This window comes from Octopus sinensis, linkage group LG11 (assembly GCF_006345805.1).
Source record: "Octopus sinensis linkage group LG11, ASM634580v1, whole genome shotgun sequence".
Lineage (NCBI taxonomy): Eukaryota > Metazoa > Mollusca > Cephalopoda > Octopoda > Octopodidae > Octopus > Octopus sinensis.
Window position 1 is genome coordinate 19,613,002 of NC_043007.1, and position 15,374 is coordinate 19,628,375.

General features: G+C 35.7%; 1 protein-coding gene across 1 annotated transcript; it reads right to left on the reverse strand.

The window, feature by feature from the left end:
- Positions 1–6,653: 6,653 nt before the first annotated feature.
- LOC115217263 (transcription factor AP-1) lies at positions 6,654–9,014 on the reverse strand. Its single transcript, XM_029786905.2, has 3 exons — positions 9,007–9,014; positions 8,763–8,877; positions 6,654–7,068 (listed from the first exon to the last, which is right to left on the reverse strand). The coding sequence occupies exons 2-3, from the start codon at positions 8,841–8,843 to the stop codon at positions 6,766–6,768; spliced, it is 384 nt and encodes a 127-aa protein (XP_029642765.2). The 5' UTR covers positions 8,844–8,877; positions 9,007–9,014; the 3' UTR covers positions 6,654–6,765.
- Between the last annotated feature and the right edge of the window lie 6,360 nt (positions 9,015–15,374).

Sequence of the window (15,374 nt, forward strand, 5' to 3'; positions counted from 1 at the left end):
ACACACATCTCCCCTCACCCCTACCCTGAAATTTCCTCCTTTGTAACCTTGGTAACACAATGTAAATATTTCTTTTGAGCTGAACAAGTTCTCAGCTCCAATATTTGACGTGTTCATCACTCATTCCTTAGTATCATTATTATTAATAACGTTAATAACAATAAATAATAATAATAATAATAATAATAATAATAATATGATGATGATAATAATAAAGGCAGTGTGTTGGCAGAATTCGTAGTGCATCGGACAAATTGCTTTTTGGCAGTTCCTTCGGCTCTTAATGTTCTGAGTTCAAATTCCACCTAGGCTGACTTTGCCTTTCATCTATTCAGGGTAAAAAAAAACGATGTACCAGTCATATACTGGGGATCATTGTAATTGATTTACATCATCCATAAAATTGCTGGTCTTGAGCCACAATTTGGAACAATTATTATTATTATATTATTATTATTATTATTAATATTGAATAAAGAAATCCTTATTATGTCTATTATGCAAAGGGAGATTTGGCTGTGCTGTGAACAAAACACTTGTTAGTATTTAAATTATGGTTTGTGTTCAATTCTCACCCAGGTCAACTTGGCCTTCCATTCTTCCTGTGTTGATAATAATAAAAAGAAACAAAGAACAAAATCAGTTCTGTGTCGATTTTGGTAATTGTTGCTTTCTTCAAAATTTATGTATTTGTGCCTGTGTTAAAAATGAATATTTTTTTTTTATTTCTGTATGTTTTGATTTCAAATTCTGCTAAAACCAATTTTGTCTTTTCCCCTTCCTGGGTCAAAAACGAAACCATTACACCACTCAAGTGCTGAAGTTGCTAGTGTTAGGAACATAAATTGTGACTAAGGTTTGGAGGAAGATTTTAATTCAAAACCTATGAAAACAAGATATTTGTACTACAGAGCCACAGGAAGTTCACAAAACTTCAAATATTTCTGAAGCTCACTTTCTTCCTACACCTTGATCCTTGGATTATATATATATATTATCATTAACCTGAAGATTGATTATAATTTTAAATTGAATTTAAATTTAATTGTAGCCATGAAACGTTCGTAGTGTTTTTACTTATTATATTATGTATTTATCATTCATGTTATACTTTCTGAGATCTAGTTATAAGTTATATGCTTTATAAAAATATGCTATTTGTTATTTATGTATTGGTTTATGTCTATCACTGTTTGAGTTGCAATAATAGTGGTTTTATCTCTAATTTATATTTTTTATATATATATATATAATCCAAGGATCAAGGTGTAGGAAGAAAGTGAGCTTCATAAATATTTGAAGTCTTGTGGGCTTTGCAGAGCCTCCTTGCACAGCCAAGTAATGCTGTTTTCTAGATGTACCAATCATTTCCAACTAATTGTTTAAATAATGGTTGGTATACCTTACTCAACTTAGTTATACAGTGGAAAACTACAAGATTATGACATTCGCCTTGAAAAAACAACTTGTATCAATGTATAGTGCTAAAGAGTACTGAAGTGTATCAGCAGCAGAGAAAATGCGTTTGGCAATGCCAGTGGAACTGCTAAATTCAGAGTTCGATGTCTTTGCACCTCACTGGTTGATAACTGAATACTATTCTGTACTAATACTAGTTCTGTTACTTATAATTAATTTTTACCCCAGCCTGCCAATTATTTGCAACACCAGGGATTTATCATTGTTTTTTTTTTTATATCAGAAGAATTGAAATTTGTCCAAGTATATATTTAATAGTGGATGCTTGCTACTGATGATGTGCAGTGACGCAGAAATCCAGATCTAACAATTCCACTGCCGCTACTGAACATTTTATGCTTGCCATTGATACACTTCTTTGCTTTTTGGCACTAAACATCAATATGAGGTGCTTTCTCAAGTCCACTACTATGTTTCCCTTGGAGGACAGTAGGGGACACATGTTTCTGGTTCAACTGTTCAACCTTATGTCCTGTAGCTAAAGGAATTAGAGACACAAAATGAGTAGAACATGGTTATGGCCTAGGCCAACATAATTTTCTGAATTTAAACAAAAATGAGATTAGTGAAATAACTCACATTAGCAACTGATGTGTTTGAACAGCATTGACAAATACAGGTCTATCAAATAACATACAACATAAATTCTTCATTTATTAAAATTATCTCTGCTTCTAAAGGAAAAATCATAATTACGAAATTGAATTCAAACCAGCCCCACTTGAGGAAGAGAGATAGTTTCTAGATTTCAAGATTTAAGAATTCCACAATGTTGAACTATAGGAAAGAACTGGCTTATCATCAGGAGATAAGGGGACAGCTGTTTGAATTAGATAAGATGTAGCTGATGTTGCGGTTCTATGTGGCTCTATTATTTTCATCAGACCAATCGCAACGTTTACTGCTTGATAAATCCTAAGATATACTTCACAAAATGACGAAGAATATCTCCAAGTGTACTCCAATGGCTCTCATCAAAAGGTCAGGTACTTTTTTTCTGTCTTATATTCTTTGGTCCTATTCAAATACATCATGCAGAAAATTAAATGCAATTTTTTCTCAGGTTTTCACTATTTTATTTGTTTGCTCCTATTTTTTGTCATAAATCCATTTGATGTTTTGAGAAACTCTTTTTTTCAGGTCATCAATCATATTTGAATATTGGACAAAAAGATTTTTTTTTATGGTTTGCTGATCACAGATCCTATTTATGTTTTTTTAATACAGTATTGGTGATTAGGTTTTGAGGTTTATACACATCTAATTTTCATAACCCTGAGGTCTTAGTATTTAGGGATGCAAATTTCCCTTTGTCAGCAAAAACACATTTCTGTGTAGATATTAGTGCATCCAGCTGTAGAAACCCATGCAAGATCAGATTGGAGCCCGGTGCAGCCTTCTGGCTTGCCAGTCCTCAGTCAAATCATCCAACGTACTGGGGTCAGTGTGATTGACTCTCACCTCCCCACAAAATTCAGGGCTCATGCCTATAGTAGACAGGATTATTATTACCTCTGCCTGCGCAAAGGCAGAAGTATTGTTTTCAGTTGTGTTTGTTTGTTTGTCCGTGGACAAGATATCTCAAGAACCGCTGGGTGAACCCAGGGATGTTTTACCTCGTGACTGGTACTAACTGATTAGATTTTGGGATTGATTTGATACCAAACAAGGATTCTGGATTATTTTTCCTGTTTCTTTGCTTAATTTTTGAGAGTGATCAGGTTTATTTCTAGTATTCTCATTTGTGAGAGCAGACGAATATATTTCAGATATTCTCATTTTAAAAATCGTCTCTTGCTAATCGTCTCTTGCTAATCGTCGGGAAAACGTTGGTGTTGCCTTGGTGGAGGTTTGCGCTCTCTGAGTGCTCATTATTATTATCATTATTATTATTATTATTATTATTATTGGTGGCAAGCTGGCAGAATCGTTAGCATGCAGGGCGAAATGCTTAGTGGCATTTCATCTGTCTTTACATTCTGAGTTCAAATTCCACCAAGGTTGATTTTGCCTTTCATCCTTTCAGGGTTGATGAAATAAGTACCAGTTGCAAGCTGAGGTTAATCCCCTCTCTTGAACTTGCTGGCCTTGTGCCAAAATTTGAAACCATTGTTGTTGTTGTTGTTGTTATTGTTATTATTATTATTATTATTATTATTATTATTATTATTATCAGCATTGTCGGGATGGTGAGCTGACAGAATCATTAACATACTGTTCAAAATGCTTAGCAGCATTTTGTCTGACTTCACGTTCTGAGTTCAAATTCCGCCAAGGTCATCCTTGCTTTTCATCCTTTTGGGGTCGATTAATTAAGTACCAGTTGTGTACTGGGGTTGATGTATTCAACTTAACCCCCTCCCTGCAAATTGCAGGCCTTGTGTCTATAGTAGAAAGGATTGTTGTTGTTAGCATCCTTTTCGTCTCGGGAGACAATAGAGTTGCGCATAAAATAGTCTAGTCTGGCTTTTACATTTCATGTCCTAATATATCTCCTGCTGTGGCTGTGTAGTCCTATCCTGGACAAACACTCCCTCTGGCAGGTGCTGCAAATGTAGCGAAGACTTTGCCTGGCTGGTTGCAATGTCATAGTTTCTTGTTGATGTCTTTTCTTGTCTTTCCATCTCTCCTCTCTTTCTCTGTCACTCCTTTGTGTTCTCTCTTTTACGGTACGTCACCAATCTCCACGGTTGCTGGCAACTGCTTCCCAGTTGCTAATATTGTGTCTATAGTAGAAAGGATTACTATTATTATTACTAAGGGGATGAGCTGGCAGAATCGTTAGCACATTGGACGGAATGCTTAGCCGTATTTCGCCTGCCATTATGTCCTGAGTTCAAATTCCACCGAAGTCAACTTTGCCCCTCATCCTTCCAGGGTCGACGAAATAAATACCAGTTATGCACTGGAGTCAATGTGATCAACTAACCCCCCTCTTCCATAGTTTAAGGCCTTGTGCCTACAGTAGAAAGGATTATTATTAGAAAGACAGCAATCTGGTAGAATCATGAAGATGTTGGAGAAATACTTGGCGGTATTTCTTCTTTCAACCTTGTATGCTCTGAGTTCTAACGCTGCCAAAGTCGGCAATGCATTTTGTCCTTCTGGATTCCATAAAATGAACCATTGGTCAAATTCTAAAGTCAGATGAAAGCAGCTAAACCACCCCATTCAAAATAACAGGCTATATTCCAATTAAAAAAAATTAAGAAACGTTTCTATCATTGTTATAATTAATTTATTATTAATTTATTCAGACAAAAAGAAACTTTGAGTCATTTCATATAAAAATATAATATCGCTTACAGAGAAATAAAACTTTTACATTTTCAAACGAATTGTGTAAAAAAATATTTTATTTATTCACACATTATTCATTATTCATTATTTCAGTGGGGTATATATATATATATATATATATATATATATATATATATATATATATATATATATATATATATAGAGAGAGAGAGAGGAGAGAGAGAGAGAGTCTTGCATTGCTTGTACATACATATATCTTTTAGTATTTTACTGATTGTAGGTGGCTATGCTGGAGCACAAACTCCAAATACTTTAGACCGCACACACGTACACACACATACACACATATATATACATACACACACTCACATGTATACATACATATTATTCATAGTCAAGCAGTATTTTATTTGGTTACGGCATATAGCTGGTCAGACTGCGACTGTCAGGTTTTGTGCCAATTTATTCTCAAAGGCCAATATGGACAACTCTTCAGACATGCTGGTCTGGAGCGCATAGCCACTTTTATGCTGGAGGTATGCAGGTATATAGAATCTTGGGGTGACATGGTTGTCAGTGTCTTTGATGAAATGAAATGGAACAAAACAGTGAAGAATTAAAACGGATTTTTTTTTTCTGGGAGAAAAAGAAGAGTTTTTGACCATAGATTGACGTTAGTCTGTTAATTCTGGGTGTACGTGGGTGTGGGTGTGGGTGTGCATATATGTCAACTCCTTGTCCCAAAATGGACATAACCACTCCTATATATATATATATATATATAATATATATATATATCATCATCATCATCGTTTAACGTCCGTTTTCCATATATATATATATATATTTCTTTTATTTTCTTTTATTTGATTCAGTCATTTGACTGTGGCCATGCTGGAGCACCGCCTTTTATTTATATATATATATATATATATCATCATCATCATCATCGTTTAATGTCCGTTTTCCATATATATATATATATATATATATATATATAGCCTGCTTAGAGACTCATACAAACATAAAGAATATTATTAGACATTCTTTATGTGTGTTTGTGTGTGTATATGTATGTTTCTGTAAATGTGTGAGTTTGTTTATATACATATATATACATAAATACATGTGTGTGTGTGTGCGCTCTAACGTTTGCCTGAAAATTATTGGGTACCATAGAATTATGATACTTGTGATCTCCGAAAGAAACATTATGAGTTTATTGTATTCTTACTGGTGATATATATATATATATATATATATATATACTGTCTTATACTTTGAACTCTATGCCAAACTATATTTAAATAAGACATCAACAAAATATCTCCAGACACCTTTTTGATCCCCACAGACAGAAGACAAACTGGGTTTACTTTAAATTTTTATAAATTTTTTCCTGATATTTGATAAGATGAGATTCATCATCAAAACCGGTAAATTTTTTCTTTATATAATTTTTAAAATCGAAATATTATTATTTATGAGTCTCTCTAGAGGAGATTACGGCAGCGGTACTGGATATTAACAGTTATCGCCAAGTTAATATGGCAGTCCGTATATATAGGACGAAAGCTGCCGTTAATTAGCTCCAAGAGGCCATCGCTTCTAGGTTCGTTTGTCACATAGCTAGCTAGAGGCGATGGCCTCTTGGAGCTAATAAAAGGCAGCTTTCGCCCTATATTTATGGACTGCCATTTTAGCTTGGCGATAACTGTTAATATATATATTTAAAATCATTTTTATTAAATTCCTTGCGAAATCGAAATGTGTTAGATTTACTTCTGCTATATCCGCCTCCATCTTTCATATATAAAAATTTGATTTCATTTCATTTTCATTTCATCTAATTTCAGCTCACGAGCTGTGGCCATGCTGGGGCACCACCATTCTATTTGTATAGATCTCTAATCTTTTTTCAAATATATATATGTGTATGTATGTATGTATGGGGTGGGGTGTTCATTCCTTGTTTTATTCTCTAAATTAATGTTCCATTTTTGGTTTGTTTGATTGTTTATTTATTTATAAACAATCTATGAAATTTGTCAGAAAATTATTGGGTGCCATAGAATTATGGTGCCTGTGATGTCCGTAAGAAACATTATCAGTTATCGTATTCTTGCTGAGGGTATTTGGTGCTGCTAAAATCTGCTGCTGTTTATTGTGGTAGACTTGATATGTATTTTCTATATGATGGCTACGATCTGTGGAACGGATGTAACATTGGGCTTCCTCCAGTTTCTTTTCTTGTTCAGCCAATTTTTCTCCTAATTCATAATTTGTCTGTTTTAAACTATAATTTTCTTTAATTAGTGACTTGATTTCCTGTAAGAAAATAAAATAAACAAATGTAAATTTTAACATAATAATAATAATAATAATAATAATAACAACAACAACAACAACAACAATAAATGCCCTGATGCAGTACCAGGCAGTGGCTCTCGTGACTTCTGATCTTAACTGATTAGAAGTGTTATCATGTACATTGTTTTGTCTTGGTATAAAAGATGGGCTACAGCAAATATTCTGCTCAATACCACAGATTTGCTTGTCAGTTGTTTGACCTTAACCAGTTGAGCATGTCCCTTAGTGGCTGGCGATATGTGCATCTCTGATCACGAGCAGAAGTAGTGCGGGAACATCATAGCCATGTGTTGAGAGGAATTCTTTGGGGTTTGAATAATTCACCTCTGGAAACATGGGTGTTTTGATCAACATCCTAAAACAACACTTATTCAGGGACCTTTTGAGCAGGATGGGTTACTAGACCAGAAGAAAATTCTAATTGGGTCCCACCTGGAAGGTCATGTGCTGTTTATCTTGATATGAGATCACCATGTCGCGCACATATGGTTGTGATGCATGTGCCTAGTGTACCCTTATCAGACTGGTAGTCATGATGGGTATGCTGGGCTTCTTTTGATGGCATGCACTGCTCTCTCACTAACTAATAATAATAATAATAAGTATGCGTGTGTGTGTGTGAATATATATATAGAGAGAGAGAAAGAGAGAGAGAGAGAGGGAGAGTGGCTGCTTTCTTGTATACAGGCAAAGTCATTCCTAGAAAGAATCACTGAAATGTGTCATTGCTGATGCAGTGTGATGCCTCTGTATGACTCTTGAACCTTGCCAAAGACTTTCACATTCTATTGCATAATGCACAGTTGTGGTGGCTGCACAAAGGAACAGGTGCCACAGTTTGAAGTCTTTTGACCTGTCTTTTTAATCCTCAGATTTCCCGGCATTATGAGAGCAATTTGCGTTTCCTCAGGTGATATGTAAATGTTGTCTCCATAAGTTCAGATTCTTGACTTCAAGAACATCCTTTCTGTCTGTCGTGGCCTGAATTTAGTAAAAGTCGCAGAGTTTATCAAGGTGTGTTGTTTGTTGATGAAGGGCCATTGGCAAAGAGTTTGTGAATGGGTGAGGGCTCACTGTAGAAAGGGCATCTGGGACATCTGGCTTTAGCCATGATACCTTGACAAACTGCATCTGAACCATTCATGAATGGGGAAAGTAAGCATTGGAATAATGGTGAAAGATGAAGCTGATATTAAAATGATAATTATGATGATGACAATGCTGTTAAAGCAAATATGATGATGATGTTAAAGCAAAGATGGTGAAGATGATGATGATGACGATGATAAGGATGATGATGCTAAAACATAGATGATTATGATGATGACAATGCTATCACAAAGATGGTGATGACAATAATGATGATGATGATGATGATGACAATGTTAAAACAAAGATGGTGACAATGCTAAATGAAAGATGATGATGATGATGATACTCATGAACACATTATTATACCTACACTATCATCATACATCACCTCCCCCTTCTTGTTTTCTTTCTCTCTCTCTCTCTCTCTCACTCACTCTCTCTCTCGCTCTCTCTCTCTCTCTCACACACACACACACACACACACACGCGTGCACACACACACACACACACACACACACATACACACACACACACACAATATCTAATCCTTAAAGTCTCACCTCTTCCAAAATTCGGATCCGTTCTTTCTTCTTCTCTCGACATTTCTGTGCTGCTAACCGATTTTTCTTCCTTCGCATCATCTGCAGGTTTCTTGAAAAAGTGCTCCCATCATCACTCTGCAAATAAAACCACATCCACATACAGAAATGTATACAAACATACATAAATACATGCATGCCTATACACACAGACACACACACACACACTCATTAACCCTTTCTATACCAACCCAGCTGAAACCACCTCTGGTTCTGAATTAAAATCTTCCTCCAAACCTTAGTCACAATTTATGTTCCTAACACTGGTTTAATGATAATGAAGTTATTTTACTAAATTCTTTAAAATTAATTGAAAGAAACCCAGAGCATCTCAACAGAAATATGGGAACCAAAGAATTAGCAAATGATTAATTTAACCCTTTGGATACCAACTTGTCTGAAACCACCTCTGGCTCTATAGTACAAATATCTTGTTTTCATAAGTTTTGAATTAAAATCTTCCACCAAACCTTAGTCACAATTTATGTTCTTAACACTACCTTCATGACAACAAAGTCTCCTTTTTTGCCAAACTGCTAAGTTATAGGGATGTAAACACACCAACATCAGTTGTCAAGTGATGTTGGAGAGGCAAACACAGACACACAAACAAATATATATATATATGACAGGCTTCTTTCAGTTTCCATCTACCAAATCTGCTCCACTTACTAGGCTTTGGTAGGCCCGAGGCTATAGTAGAAGACACTTGCCCAACGTGTTACGCAGTGGAACTGAACCCAGAACCATGTGGTTGGGATGCAAGCTACTTACCATGCAGCCACACCTGCATCTTGTTATATTGGAGTGTCCGGAAAGTTTGTGCTGATTTATAGTAGCTTACCTTTCGACTTATTTTAGAACATGGTTGAGTCCATAAAATAGGATTTGACTACACCTCCATTTAGAGCACAGTTTAAGCTATCTCTTCTTAGAAAAAAGGTTTATGTTCCTATAACCTGTGTGAATTATGTAACCCTTTAAAATGGAAGATAAGAAAGTTCATTTTCGGCACTTGTTACTTTGGAAGCCAGACAAAAATTGCTGCAGCTCGGCTGGGGTGTGTTAACCCACCCTCCATATTCGCCAGATATTGCTCCTTCGGATTTCCACTTATTCAAATCTCTGCAGAATAGTCTAAATAGTAAAAATTTCAATTCCTTGGATGACCTAAAAAGATACCTTGATGAATTCTTTGCCATGAAACCACCTCAATTCATGGGAAGAGGTTATTTTCAAATTAAAAGAAAGATGGAGACGCATTGTGCAACAAAATGTTTCATATTTGGTTGATTAAAAATGTAATGGCAAGTATTTATTGACCTTTTTCTATCCTTTAAAAATCGGCATGAACTTTCCGGACAACCCAATATTTACAACGATGAAAATGAAGGAGACATTTTGTGTACAGTTTAAATTGTTTGTTTTTGTAGGTTCAGTTTTGGCTGTTGTATTTGTGTTTTCTTATTGCTATAGTTGTTGTTATTGTTTATGTTGTTGTTGTTGGAATGGTTGTGAACGGGCTGCAGTTATGCTTTTAGTGTTTGTAATGGCAAGTATTTATTGACCTTTTTCTTTCCTTTAAAAATCGGCACAAACTTTCCGGACAACTCAATACTTACAATTAATTGAAAGAAACACAGAGCATCTCAACAGAAATATAGCAACAAATAGGTTAAACATAAAAACCAAAAGCCTGTCCATGCATGAAGACATAATGTGAGTGTTACCATAGATTTCAAATTTCGGTTGTCAAACTTTCTCATAAATAACATTTTAACCCTAGTAATGATACCTGATAAATAAACGAAGCATTTTTTATGAGAATGCTATTAATCTTAATGGCCGTAGCTACAGAATAATAGATACGGAATAATAAATAAAATATCAAATTCACCTAAATTCTTTTATCGTTTACTAGTTTAAGTCATTAAACTGTGGCCATGCTGGGGCACCACCCTGAGTGATTTTTTTGCTAAATGAATCAACTCTACTACGTATCTTTTTTTTTAAGCATGGAGCTTATTTTATCAGCCTCGTTTACTGAACTGCTAGGTTATAGGGATGCAAACACACCAACACCGGATGTAAAGCAGTGGAGGAGAAACATAGACATAGAGACACACATACATACATACATACATACATGCATATATATATATAATGGAGGCGCAATGGCCCAGTGGTTAGGGCAGCAGACTTGCGGTCGTAGGATCACAGTTTCGTTGTGAGTGTTTATTGAGCGAAAACACCTAAAGGTCCACGAGGCTCTGGCAGGGGGGGGGGGGCGACCCCTGCTGTACTCTTTCACCACAACTTTCTTTCAATTTTTCTTCTGTTGACCTGCTTGCTTAGCCAGCAGGGTGGCATCGCTTGAAGGCTAAAACAATGCAAAGTACATTGTGACCAGCGTTGTGTAGCAACATCTGATAGCCTGGTCGGTCACGGTGATCATGGTGGTTTATATAATAATAATAATAGTAATAATAGTAGTAGTAATAAATAGTAAATAATATATAATAATAATAATAATAAATAATATATAATATATATATGTATATATATAGATAGATAGATAGATATAGATATGTATGTATTTGTGTGTCTATGTTTGTCCCCCTATTATCGCTTGACAACTGGTGTTGGTGTGTTTACATCCCCGTAACTTAGCAGTTTAGCATAAAAGACGGATAGCACTAGGCTTACAAAGAAAAAGTGCTGGAGTTGATTTGTTCGACTAAAGGTGGTGCTCCAGCATGGCCACAGTCAAATGACTGAAACAAGAAAAAGAACAAAAGAATATACATGTGTGTGTGTGTGTGTGTGTGTGTGTAGTTATATGATAGATTTCATTCACTCACAAGGTTTCAGTTAGCCCAAGGCTATAGTAGAAGACACTTGCCCAAGGTGCCATGCAGTGGGACTGAACCCAGACCATGTGGTTGGTAAGCAAGCTTCTCCACTGCACAGCCATACCTGCACCTGTTTCAAAATTTATCGAAATACCTCATCTGAGCATTTTATCAAAAATCTATTTTCCCATAAGTCTGTTTTCCTTTTTGGTTGTTAGTCCAACAGACCCCAACACGCCATAAAAAAAATTTTGTAAAAAAATAAAATATATCATAAAAAGCATAAAAACCAAAAAAAAAAAGAATATAAATTAACCATTGTCCCATTTAAAGGTAGCATGGTAAAAATTCCAGAACTATTTTAAGAAGTTATTTTTATGCAGATGGGTTTCCTAGTCACGTACAATGCCATTACATATATATATATATATATATATATATATATGTTGAGACAGAGAGAGAGAGGAAGTGAGAGATTAAATTGATTGGGTTTTTTAAATCCTATGCTTGTGTATTCCGGATATATCTACCATGTGTGTATTTATATCTATGAGAATGTGTGTATCAATATCTAGGAGAATATGTGGTGTGTGTGTGTGTGTGTGTGTGTGTATTTATATCTATGGGAATTTGTGTGTGTGTGCGTGTGTATTTATATCTATGCGAATGTGTGTGCGTGTGTGTGTGTATTTATATCTATGAGAATGTGTGTGTGTGTATATATTTATATCTATGTGAATGTGTGTGCGTGTGTGTATATTTATATCTATGTGAATGTGTGTGTGTGTGTGTGTATTTATATCTATGAGAACGTGTGTGTGTGTGTGTGTATTTATATCTATGAGAATGTGTGTGTATGTGTGCATGTGTGTGTGTATATCTATGAGAATGTGTGTGTGTGTATTTATATCTATGAGAATGTGGTGTGTGTGTGTGTGTATCTATGAGAATGTGTGTGTGTGTGTGTTTATTTATATCTATGAGAATATGTGTATGTGTGTGTGTTGTGTGTGTATCTATGAGAATGTGTGTGTGTGTATTTATATCTATGTGAATGTGTGTGGTGTGTGTGTGTGCATGTGTGTATATATCTATGAGAATGTGTGTGTGTGCATGTGTGTGTATTTATATCTATGAGAATGCGTGTGTATGTGTTTATTTATATCTATGAGAATGTGTGTGGTGTGTGTGTGTGTTTATATCTGTGTGAATGTGTGTGTGTGTGTGTGTGTGCATGTGTGTGTATATTTATATCTATGAGAATGTGTGTGTGTGGTGTATTTATATCTATGAGAATGTGTGTGTATGTGTGCATGTGTGTGTATATCTATGAGAATGTGTGTGTATGTGTTTATTTATATCTATGAGAATATGTGTATGTGTGTGTGTGTGTGTATCTATGAGAATGTGTGTGTGTGTGTTTATATCTGTGAGAATGTGTGTGTGTGTGTGTGTGCATGTGTGTGTATATATCTATGAGAATGTGTGTGCATGTGTGTGTATTTATATCTATGAGAATGCGTGTGTATGTGTTTATTTATATCTATGAGAATGTGTGTGTGTGTGTGTGTTTATATCTGTGTGAATGTGTGTGTGTGTGTGTGCATGTGTGTGTATATTTATATCTATGAGAATGTGTGTGTGTGTGTATTTATATTGATGAGAATGTGTATGTATATGTGTATATTTATATCTATGATAATATGTGTATATGTGTGTGAGTATATCTATGAGAATGTGTGTGTGTTTATATCTGTGAGAATGTGTGTGTGTATATTTATATCTATGAAAATGTGTGTATGTGTTTGTATCTATATCTACGAGAGTGTGTGTGTACTAACAGTTTATACATGTCACAATGCCAAGCTTCACTTGACCAAGCAACATGTCCTCTGTGAATACAATGGACAGTGTTGCCAAAACAGACGGATCCTTATGACTACAATTGTCTCAACCAATGAATTGTCTGTTATTTAAAAGGTAGCCAGAACCACCAGCTGACATTAGGAATTGAACTGCTGTGTAGGGGTGTTGCAGGGTGGTTGAAGGGTCAGTCAGCAAAACTGGACTGGGTTTTTTACTTTTATTTTCTCAACACAACTTGACATCTATGAACTTGTTACACAGATATTTGTGTGTGTATATATATCCACCTAAATTATATCTATGTATTATGTATGCATATATATATATATATATATATATATATACATATATATATATATATAATATATATATATATATATATATATATATATACTCTTTTACTCTTTTCAGTCATTTGACTGTGGCCATGCTGGAGCACCGCCTTTAATCGAGCAACTCGACCCCAGGACTTATTCTTTTGTAAGCTCAGTACTTATTTTATCGGTCTCTTTTGCCAAACCGCTAAGTAACAGGGACATAAACACACCAGCATCGGTTGCCAAGCAATGCTAGGGGGACAAATACAGACACACAAACACACACACACATATATATATATACGTATATACGACGGGCTTCTTTCAGTTTCCGTCTACCAAATTCACTCACAAGGCTTTGGTCAGCCCGAGGCTATAGTAGAAGACACTTGCCCAAGGTGCCACGCAGTGGGACTGAACCTGGAACCGTGTGGTTGGTAAACAAGCTACTTACCACACAGCAACTCCTGCGCCTATATATATATATATATATAAGGATAAGATCGTTAATTTAAAATAAAGCAATGATTTTATTAAGTGGTCAGCATGGAAAAAATAACCTTCGAAGGTAATAATTAATGTGTGTGTGTATGCATGTGTGTGTATATTTATATCTATGAGAATGTGTGTGTGTGTGTGCGTATATATATATGTATGGGTGTGTGTGTGTGTGTATAGGCGTAGTTGTGTGGTAAAAAGCTTGCTTCCCAACCACATAGTTCTGGGTTCAGTTCTATTGTGTGACACCTTGGGCTGAAAGTTCATCCAGCTACGCCAAATCCTCAATGTCTAAACAAACGCCTGCAATCACCACATCCTGGTTGAATACATCTTCTCCTTTAAGTGCCATGTCCACAATATAGGACACGGGCGACCATGTCCTGTCACAGTTCTCTGTTCTTTGTTTTCTCTAACAGTTTCCACTTCCTGATGTTCAATGCCTCTTCCAACCAATTCCTCAAGCCTCACATCGAAACCATCCTTCTCCTTCCTCTGCTTCTTTTCTCTTCAGTCTTTCTGGTCATCACTAAATTCTCCCTGGGCCCTCTTTCCCCATCACACAACCAAGAAATCTCAGATGCCTGGCCCTTATCTCACAAAGCAGTTTCCTATTTACCACAGCCCAGGTCATCACTTCTTCATCAGATACTTTGTCTGTCCAGGCCATCATTCAATATTTTCTTTAAGAACCACATTTCACAGTTCTCCAAGACTATGCTCATTTCTGATGCTAGAGACCATTCCTCACTTCCGTGCATTAACACAAGGTAGACATAGCATTTGAATATACAGATCTTGGTCTTTATGCTCAGAGTACAGTTTCTTAAGATGCTATACGATTTTGAGAATGCAGAAGGCATGATTTTGCATATCATTATTATTTTTTTACTTAAGGCAGCAACCTGGCAGAATTGTTAGCATGTGAGCTGGCAGAAATGTTAATGCGGCGGGCGAAATGATTAGTGATATTTCGCCTGCCGCTATGGTCTGAGTTCAAATTCCGCCAAGGTCGACTTTGCCTTTCATCCTTTCGGGGT

Coding starts and splice junctions, on each gene's coding strand:
- LOC115217263 (XM_029786905.2), bottom strand. CDS start 8,843: ATGATGCGAAGGAAGAAAAATCGGTTAGCAGCACAGAAATGTCGAGAG. Junction 7,069..8,762: donor GGATCCGAATTTTGGAAGAG/GTGAGACTTTAA, acceptor ATTTTCTTACAG/GAAATCAAGTCACTAATTAA.